This window comes from Gobius niger, assembly GCF_951799975.1.
Source record: "Gobius niger genome assembly, chromosome: 14".
Taxonomy (NCBI): domain Eukaryota; kingdom Metazoa; phylum Chordata; class Actinopteri; order Gobiiformes; family Gobiidae; genus Gobius; species Gobius niger.
Window position 1 is genome coordinate 19,052,339 of NC_136865.1, and position 10,254 is coordinate 19,062,592.

The 10,254-nt window shown below is 37.6% G+C and overlaps 2 protein-coding genes across 4 annotated transcripts; both read left to right on the forward strand.

Annotated features, from left to right (window-relative positions):
- Window positions 1-512: 512 nt before the first annotated feature.
- Window positions 513-6,904, forward strand: clptm1l (CLPTM1 like). Of its 3 annotated transcripts, none has more exons than XM_079570800.1 (18): window positions 513-809; window positions 1,164-1,389; window positions 1,466-1,560; window positions 1,755-1,944; window positions 2,339-2,526; window positions 2,605-2,683; window positions 2,838-2,955; window positions 3,028-3,122; window positions 3,229-3,313; window positions 3,519-3,622; window positions 3,703-3,768; window positions 3,855-3,905; window positions 3,975-4,057; window positions 4,136-4,170; window positions 4,245-4,300; window positions 4,402-4,446; window positions 4,875-4,990; window positions 6,135-6,904. In XM_079570800.1, exons 2-18 carry the CDS (start codon window positions 1,225-1,227, stop codon window positions 6,217-6,219), a joined length of 1,656 nt encoding a protein of 551 aa, XP_079426926.1. In that variant the 5' UTR covers window positions 513-809; window positions 1,164-1,224; the 3' UTR covers window positions 6,220-6,904. The 3 variants fall into 3 exon arrangements, with proteins under 3 accessions (XP_079426926.1, XP_079426927.1, XP_079426925.1); XM_079570801.1 differs by having other exon boundaries at window positions 513-771; XM_079570799.1 differs by having other exon boundaries at window positions 513-790; window positions 6,135-6,903.
- Window positions 6,905-8,599: 1,695 nt separating this feature from the next.
- Window positions 8,600-10,254, forward strand: rplp1 (ribosomal protein lateral stalk subunit P1). Its single transcript, XM_079571140.1, has 4 exons — window positions 8,600-8,814; window positions 9,272-9,346; window positions 9,797-9,911; window positions 10,130-10,254. The coding sequence occupies exons 1-4, from the start codon at window positions 8,743-8,745 to the stop codon at window positions 10,210-10,212; spliced, it is 345 nt and encodes a 114-aa protein (XP_079427266.1). The 5' UTR covers window positions 8,600-8,742; the 3' UTR covers window positions 10,213-10,254.

A 10,254-nucleotide genomic window follows, 5' to 3' on the forward strand; every position in this document is an offset into this window, starting at 1 on the left:
TTTTGTTGCATTGTCACCACGTTTTTGTCACATTTTTGTCATGTTTTTGTTGCTTCCTTCATTGCTTTTTAATTGTTTTATTGTTGCTTTTCCGGCGCATTTTTTTGGCTCTTCTTTGAGGGGCTTTTTCATCACTTTTTTAATCGTGTTTTTGTCACTTGTTTATTGTGTTTTTGTCGCTCTTTTGTTTTTGTTGTATTTTCATCCTCCTTTTCGTTGCTATTTTGACGCTCTGTTCAAGAAGCTTTTGGATTTGGTTAGAGTCGAACCGGAGAAAAATGTGCTCCGTCCAGGTGGGGGTTAAGAAGTTGACATGATATAAAGTTCGATTCTAATTGCAAAAATACAAAAGCTTTGTCCTAATAAATAAAGGGACCAGAATTGTTAAGTAATTCTGAATAATTGTATGATTATTGTCATGATTAATTGGTTATTATTATTTATTTGTTATTTGTATTTTCATGTTTATGTTACTAGTCACGCAGAATCTCGCGATACGTGCGCAAATCCCGTTGACCAACCCAACCAGGAAATGAACGGCGGAGAGAAAAACTGATGCCACTCACGCTTTAATCCACATTTTTTCACTTTTTGTTTGTTGAATAAACCTACCAGTGGAGGAGACTACAAATGTATCCACATTATACGACGTGCGAGGATGTAAATAAACTCTACAATCGCGTTTAAATGCGTGGGAGTGAATGGAGGAGGCAGCAGCCAATCGTCCAGCGCAGAGTGTCCTGTCAGTGCCAGCCGCCCTACTGCACACCAGTATGTTTGTCAACTTGATGTAAGCCTAAACTTTTGAGGTAACATGTGGGTTTTAATGTAATATACATGTTTCCAATCTGCCTTGTTGACTGCCATTATACGTGCGATTCGATTTTTACAATTGTTCACGATCTATTGTTAAAATATGCTTCCTACTACTAAGCTCAGATGCAAATTTTGTTTTAAGAGTATGAGAAAAGTGGATCGTGTGTCCTAAATCAGTCAAGTATTTGGTTACCAGGCTTAATCAATGTTGGAAAAACAAGCCCGTGCACTACAACTGTTATTGGGTGTGAGATTTCAAAATGTCATGATGGGGGGATAACAATGAAATGATTACAAGGCTAAACACAGTTTCAACTTAAACCCTTTGTTTTATTTTGTAAATTCAGACGTATGGCTGTTTACCTCCGCTAACCTCGGGAGACAACACAAAGTGAGGACGCCAGCATCATGTTCCTGAAATCGTCCTTCACGACCCTGATCGTCGGGGTGTTTGTGGTCTACGTGCTGCACACCTGTTGGGTCATGTACGGGATAGTCTACACCAGGCCCTGTGACGACCCCAAAAGTACCAACTGTATCATACCCTTCCTGGCATCTAATCCCAAACTACAGGTCTGTATAAACGTATGTGTATAGTTACTTTTTAAGAGTGCTTTTTGTATATGTAATAATGTTCTGACTTGTGTAGTTGAGCATCTACACCTCACTACGAGCCAATGCTGAGGGGGGGCATACTTTGATTCATAAAGAAGAGGAATTTGACATTGACAAGAAGTTTGAAAGGTTAGTATTGGTAACAAAGAATCTGAGAGATTCAGGAGGTACCAACCAGTGGCAGGTGAAGTCAATAACGTAAATTGTTTGATGATGTTAGTTAGTTGTAATGGCTGACTAAAGCCAATGTGTGAAATGCATAGAAGGAAATTGTTTTTTCTGATTGTTCATACGTATTGATACTTGATTATTCTTTTCTTCAGGTTGATAAATGTCTCCATTCCGAAGAAAACGCGCAACAATGGGACATTATATGCCCTAATATTTGTCCATCAAGCTGGTGTAAACCCCTGGCAGGACCACAGACAGGTGCACATGGTAGCGCAGCTCACCACTTACATGGTCCCCAAACCCCCAGAGATCTCCCTCATAGCAGGAGAGGATCAACCAGAGGTAAATGAAAATGACAGGTGTCATATTTAGAGCTGCACAATTTTGGAAAACTATACTTTTGTAGTTTCTCAGATATATTTGCTCTTTGACATTGACAGTTGAGAGAAGACTGCCCTGTTAACTGCTAAACTAAAACTAAGAACCACATGAATTTCAGCAAACGTAAAGGTCTAAACTGCAGGTTTTATTCATTGTAAGACCATGGAGACCAGATGATTTTTTTATTTGCAAAGGATGTTGTACTTCTTAGGTAATTGCCATGTTGCGATTTGCTACTAGCAACCTTTAACATGACAACTTGCATTACATTTCAAGTGAATTGTGCAGCCCTAATTCACATGTGCTTCCTTATTACAATAAAAAAAAAAACTTCAATTGATGTGTGGTCTCATAGGATGTAAAAGAATCCCAGCAAAAGAAAAAGGCTAATGCTAATCCAGCAGGGGGCACCACAGGTTCATCTACCTCCTCAGATCACCCAGTTTCTCACTGGCGGTCACGTCTGACTTTCAATATGGTTGGAGATCACTTTATATTTGACAGGGAGTACCTGCCTAGTGACGTCCATAGATACCTCAGAGTGTAAGTAATGAATAATCATATCCTGAATCTGCACATACAGTAAGTTATTGATTTAAGATGAGTTTCACTTGTTTACAGATTTCAAAATGGGAAGAAAATGATGTATCTACCTCTGCTGTTTGTTGATGAGCTCAGCAACCGAGTCAAAGACCTTGTGGTGAGTGGCTAAAACGAAATAATTATGAACATAAAAGGGAATGCTGCTTGTGATTGTGTCGAACTGTAGTTTACGAGGCTTTATATGTGGCACTCAAAGGGGAAAATAACCTGACAACAGATAATCCCACTAAAGTTGCATATCGTTTGTTCAGGAGATCAACAGCACGTCGTTGGAGCTGCCTCTGACCATCTCGTACGACTCCATCTCACTGGGCCGACTGAGGTTCTGGATCCACATGCAGGACGCTGTTTACTCTCTGCAGCAGTTCGGTGCGTTTGTCATCCTCAGCATCCAACAAAACATTGAGAGGACATTCATTTCATCATCTCTTTGTGCTTTAGGTTTCACAGAGAAAGATGCTGATGAGATTAAAGGGATCTTCGTGGACACCAACCTGTATTTCTTAGCGTTGACCTTTTTTGTAGCTGCCTTTCACGTGAGTACTCCTGTCCTGATGCACGCACATGCTATAGTACTCTGGACCTTTTGATTTAGTTAGCAAAATAACATTATGGCATGTGGCTTGTGTGGCTTTATTTCAGCTCCTGTTTGACTTCCTTGCCTTTAAAAATGACATCAGCTTTTGGAAACAGAAGAAAAGCATGGTGGGGATGTCAAGCAAAGCAGGTAACTGGCTGTATTACTCAAAATGTTTCAAGATTGTAGTTACAGGGTGATTAACATATGAATTAACTAGAAAATCTGCAAATGTATGAAAATATATATACTGTACGTGGGTTGGTTGTTTTTCCAGAAATCCTGCCCAGCATAATTCTTTTGAACTACAGTTTCTTTACATTTTTATAATTGTATTTTTCCTCATCTTCTCCAGTGCTGTGGCGATGTTTTAGCACCATAGTGATTTTCCTCTATCTGTTTGATCAACAAACCAGCCTGCTAGTCCTCATACCCGCAGGCATTGGCTCCATCATTGAAGTAAGCGAGATGTTTTGTTTTGTTTATGGCATCAGTGAAATTTGACATGTATAAGTATGTGGAAAATCTGTGTGTTGTAGGTGTGGAAAGTGAAAAAGGCCTTCAAGATTCAGGTTTTCTGGAAAGGAGGCAAGCCAACCTTCCTGGTAAGTTATTATTACTGACTTAAGCACTTGGGCTAATGTGGTACAATAAACATATCAATATCAACACTTCATCTCTTTTGTGATAGTTTGGAAAGCTAGATGAATCGGAAAAAAGGACAGAAGAATATGACACACTGGTGAGATACAGAGATTATTGTAATAATTACTTTGAAATGTGTGATAATTTATTTTTCTCTGTTAAACAGGCAATGAAATATCTTTCCTATCTCCTTTACCCATTGTGTATTGGAGGGGCGATATATGCATTAGTTTTCCTTCGATATAAGAGGTAACTCACTACTTTTACGACTACTCATGTTTCAGTGAAATCTGAGCTGAATGCTGATCTCTGTCTTCTCTGTTTTAGTTGGTACTCATGGGTGATTAATAGTTTGGTGAATGGTAAGAATGTCAACACCTTTTAAATGTTGCCTTTGTAAGTGTTTGTGAAAACACTGTATTGATATTTTTTACAGGTGTGTATGCATTTGGATTCCTCTTCATGCTACCACAACTTTTTGTTAATTATAAGGTGAGTTAATTATAGACAAATAATTTCTAACAACGTTAAGGTATAATCAAGTGTATTTGCAACATAAATATGGTAATTTGGGGTTATTTTCTTTTTATCAGCTCAAATCAGTTGCTCATTTGCCCTGGAAAGCCTTCATGTATAAGGTAAGCACAGTCGACCGGAATGTTTGAACCATCCAATGTTTGATTTCAGCTCAGCTCAGTTGGGTTCTTATCAATTCTACCACATATGAACCACATGCAGGGAATTGAATTTGCGTTACTTTCAAACCCTTTGCACAACATTCCACAAAAATAGTGAACATTGTATGCAAAGCAACATATACCAGATCAAAAGTTTAAGACCAGTTGAAAATGGCAAAAAATCACATGTTGCATGGTTGGATCATAACAAGGTTCTAAGTAGAACTTCAATATGCAACAAGATGATTTTTTTGTGTGCTATTTTTCTACTGGTCTTAAGTTTTTGATTGGAACTGTAGTACAACATAGAAGAGTGAGGGAAGTGGAGAGTTCAGCTTCCTGAAAAGATGGTGAGATAGGTGTGGTAATTTATTTATTTATTTTCACAGGCGTTTAATACCTTCATCGACGATGTTTTTGCCTTCATCATCACCATGCCAACATCTCACAGACTAGCCTGTTTCCGGGATGACATTGTGTTCCTCGTTTACCTCTATCAGAGATGGTACAGTATACACTCTGACACTAATGCATCATACACTTATTAGCCACAACATTATGACACACTAATAATCTCATCACCATGGGTGGGATTTATTAGACAGAAAATTAACATGTGTCCTCGCGGTTCGTGTGTTGTGCTGGGTTCAGAATTTATTTTACTTATTATAATCTACACTCAGGCTTATCTTTAGGCTGAACCTTTCTAAATCAAGTGCAATTAATATAATGTACCATTGACCTAACTTTAAATGTTCAGAAACCACACAACTATGATAGAAAGCAATGGAATGAATCTGCGGTGGTTGTATGTTGTAGGGATAGATTTCTACTTTTAATACTGTATATTATTTGTGATTTTAAGTATCAGACTGTTCCATATTGATAAAGGGCTCTAAAAACTTTCTGAAACCACTGTAAGTAAAAGCACAACAATAATTTGGTAAATGTGAGGATTTGACATCGTAAAAACTGCTCCTTAGAGTAGTGTTTTTCAACCTTTTTTGAGCCAAGGCACATGTTTTTCATTGAAAGAATCACGAGGCACACCACCAGCAGAAAATGTTTTCATCAAAGTGTCTTGACCAGGAACACCGTATAGTCTCGCTAGCCACAATGCCTCAATACATCACTAAATCTCTTGTCTCAAAAAAATGAACTACCTGATATGGAAGAGTATAATATCTGCCGATCACTTGACAACATAGACACTCGAAAACGGTTCATTATTTGTGGATAATAATGCATTTGTTTTAAAAAAAACTATGTGAAATTAAATAATTAAATAATTTCCCAAGGCGACATCTCACTAGTGTGCCACGGCACAGTGGTTGAAAAACACTGCCTTAGAGGACTGAATTTTTGGTTTGCATTTGGTTGTGCACATGACCCAAGGAAGGAACACAACAGGATTGGTGACAGGATTGGTGACAGGATGTGCATGAGAACAAAAACCTGACCAGCACGATCCAGTCTGTCAACCAATCTAGTATTGCTCAAACTGCCAAATGATTCTGATTGAAAAAATATTGTAAATGCATCACAAGCCACAGCAAATAGCATAGCATTGTCGTCTCCATCATTCTTATATGTGCATATTCTGTGTATGAAATGATAGTCTTGTAAATGTAACCGTTTTGTTCTTGTAGGCTCTATCCAGTGGACAAGACGAGAGTAAATGAATATGGAGTTTCTTATGATGAAGAACCTAAAAGAAAACCTCACAAAGACTGATACGATTATTGGATATTTTTGGCACTGGTTTGTCAAAATAACTGTGCCCTCAAATGTTAATGGCCATGAACCTTATATTTTCCACATTACTCTGAATCATGAGGAATAAAACATACTTTCTGTTTTGTAAACATTTGAGGTGCTTTTTTTTAACACAGAAAAGATTCTCAACATTTTCTAGTGAACACTCATGCGGTCACAAAAGTTTGCAAAATTGGGCTTGTAATATTAGCATTATTGTCTTGTTTTGGCCAGTCACTATTTACCGACTGCTTTTACACTTGAGTCTATTCGTCTTTCTCATAAGGAGACATGTACTTGAGTAGGTTGGATGGCACACTGGGTAAATTTGATACAAATCATTCCACACCATTAACTTATCGTCTTGAAGTAATATGTCATCTCACTGTAGGTGGTTTTGTAGTTGTACTGAGTATTCCCTGATATCAGGGCAAAAGAAGTACGTTTGTGCCAAATGGAAGACATGTTTGAAACTGTGAGCTTGTTTATTTGACCATAACCCACCCCCTGATATTTTGAACTTGATATGGACCAAGAAGTGAAGAATTGGTATTAGTAGTGTTTTTTTTTTAAGCTTCTTTTTAGTTTATAACATCTCAAAATGTCTTTCTATTATTATTGTAAAAATCACTGTAATTTGCCAGATTGTTTTTATTACAATTTTTGTGTTTGGAGATTGAATAAAATACTGATCAAAATTGTTTGTGAATATAATCCTTTTTCCATGTACATTGTTCCCTTTTTTCATTTGATATTCTTTGTATTATTGATTGACTGCGGAATTCTTCCGCAGTCAATTATTGGCTTTCATGTTCTTTATTATTATTCCTCTTCCATATTTTTCCCGATTTTCTAGAGCTTTCAGCACCTTCATGCTTTGTGCAATTTATGCAAGTTATGCATCAAAACGTTCCGCATGTTGAGGAGAAGGGTGCTATTACTTTTGGGACTTCCGCAACTTACGATTTTTCCGCAATCGGCCAAAATGTCGGAGATTTTTCCCATTGACTTTTAATGGGGCTGCCGCAAATCCATGCTTTTCTGCACTTTTTTCTGCATTTTATGCAATTTCTGCACTTTGTGCATGTTCAGCTTATGCAACTTGTGGGTTTTGAGAAAAAATTGTCCTTCTGCAGTTTTCCAGTTTTTTTATACGAGAGTTTGAAATGTTTGCATTGGTGTGTATGTGGGAATCCAGCCAATGGGGAGACTCCAGGCCTTTCAGCCATTTGTGCAGCTTCTGCCATTGAAGCACTGAGGCCATTTCAACAGTTTGGCCAGTTTATGGAATCTAAAAGTTTATGCAATATTAACAATTTATGCAAATTAACCACTTTATGCATTTTAAACCGTTTATGCAACTTAAGAGTTTATGCCATTTAGGACTTTTGAATTTTAAAGAGTTTATGCAATTTACATAATTTATGCAAATTAATTCATTCATGCATTTTACCACTTTATTCAGTTTATACAGTTTATGTAACATGACATTTTATGCTGTAGGTTCTAAAATTATATGAAGCCAGCATGACTCGCTGCGCCCTTAGCATGTCGTAAAGTAATCCAAAAACACCGTCAATAATAAAATCCATGGAGTCAAGATGTGCAGTTAAAAACTCTTTAGTGAGAAAAAACATACATTACATGACAGACTGACAGGGGATTACAAAAAAGGGGTAGCAGTGGTCTAAAAACTGTTTGGCTCCATTCTGTGCCATCCCCACCAATGCGACACTGTGCGGCGTCATGATATAGCGACACCTAGCCTGACCAAACAAAATATGACAAAAACCAATTACCAAATACCAAAATGAAGAAAAGTAAATAAACCAAAATAACCATAAAGTTACCAAACAAAAATAATTATGTCTTAAACTGATTGAAACTATTTACAGAACAAACATAATTTAGGCTCCTACATATGCATTTTACCAGTTTATGCAAATCAGATTATGCAAATTAGGCATTTTATGCAATTTGAACAGTTTATGCAATTTCTGCATTCGCTTCCCGCAATTCCGCAGTCAATCGCAATGGCACAGCCATTGCATTTCTAGTTATTCTTATTATTTTTTTTATTTTTTTCGTTTATACACATATTTTGTTATACACATATAAACTTATATATGGGGGCTCTGGTCTCTTTTACGTTACATAAGTACTTTATTAATTATAATTATATATATATATAAAACACCCATACAAAAAAATAGGAGCCATGTTAAAGATTATACATTTCTAGGGTATACATTGTTTTACACTTTTTTCATATATTATTATTACTTTTTCATATATATGTTTGCGTCATGACGTATTTACGCGCCTCTCTTACGTACACTATAAATACCAAACTCCCGCCCTCCGCCTTCCCTTTTCCGGTTTAGGAAGTCAACGTGCCTAGAGGTGCTCGGTTCTTCATCCGAAGCTAAGGCCCGCAATCCGGCGACTAGCACCGCTAAATTTAGGCATCCGCCGTCACTACCGTAAAAATCAACATCTACAATGGCTTCCGTGTCTGAACTTGCTTGCATTTACTCTGCTTTGATTCTCCATGACGATGATGTCACCGTCACCGTAAGTGTCCCGTACTCGTCAACATGGCGCCGTCTATACCGGTCTATTGAACTGCCAAATGATACGCTCTTTAAGATTACAACTGCTATAGAGAAAATCCTTGTAAACCAGCTAAAATATATCATATTAATGAGGTTAAATGTTAATATTTAAAGCCATTGATTCTGATAAAAGTAAAAATGGCGGCAACGCGGTAGATGTCAACAGGCTACCCACGTTTTACTACACTATCAGACATGGCATGTATTCTGTTGACTTAAATGTTGAACAGGGCTTATAAGACCGTCATTTAGTTGCTGTCTGATTTCAATTTGTATTTGTGGGGAATCGTTTGTTTTGCTTCTATATATCATTCCTAACTGAGTTTTGGACATGAGTCAATTGTGATGGATATTTTTTAAGGTGGTTCTAGTTCAGGATACTGTCTTGTTTACTGAACTTTTCTTTTGTGGTGCAGGAGGACAAGCTGAATGCTCTGATCAAGGCAGCTGGTGTCACCGTGGAGCCTTTCTGGCCCAGTCTCTTCGCTAAGGTGAGCTGGGTCTGATACCTACATTAGCCGAGGGTTTTCATTTTGAGTTGAAACTATGAAACATTTAAAGAGTAATGTCGCTGTAGCAATCATGTATGAATGACTGGGCTATATTATAGCATAGAAGTACCTGTTCAGTCAAATTAGTTGTATTGTCAAAAAATGATTATAGTTTAATATAATCACAAAGTGAAATTGTTTAAAACTGTTGGTGTAAACCAGTGGTTCCTAAAATGGGCATCATGTCCCCCATATGACAATGAATTTTATGTATGGGGGGGTGCCGAATTGTTCTAGTGATTTTGGGAGCCCCTGGTGTAAGTGAGCAAAGTACTGGAGAGTTCAATTTGATTTAGAAGTTTGACTTTGAGCAATCTGTAAATGTTCAGGGCAGTGGTCTGCTGAGGAGGCAGCTCTGGATGGCTTTTGTCTGAACTGAATGTGTTTTAGGCCCTGTCCAGCATTGACATCGGCAGCCTGATCTGTAACGTTGGTGCAGGAGGTGGCGCCCCCGCTGCCGGCGCCCCCGCTGGTGGAGCTGCTCCTTCAGGAGGTGATGCACCAGGTGGGAATTTCATGTTTTTCTTCCAGATCTATTTGAAATTGATTTTCGTATTGAAACATTTATCATTATCATTATTGAACTGTAGTTTAGACTTAAAAAAAAAAAATCCCCAGAGAAGTTGTGAAGACTATGTTGGAATGTGCCTGTTTTGGACTAATGTTAGAAAATGGGCTACAATGTAGCTTATCAAAGCTAAATTATTACATTTTTGCCTACAGCTAAAGAAGAGGAGAAGAAGGAAGAGAAGAAAGAAGAGTCCGAGGAGTCTGATGATGACATGGGCTTTGGTCTCTTTGATTAAGACTGTTTTTGTAAAAACACAAATAAAAGAAATGCCCTCAAA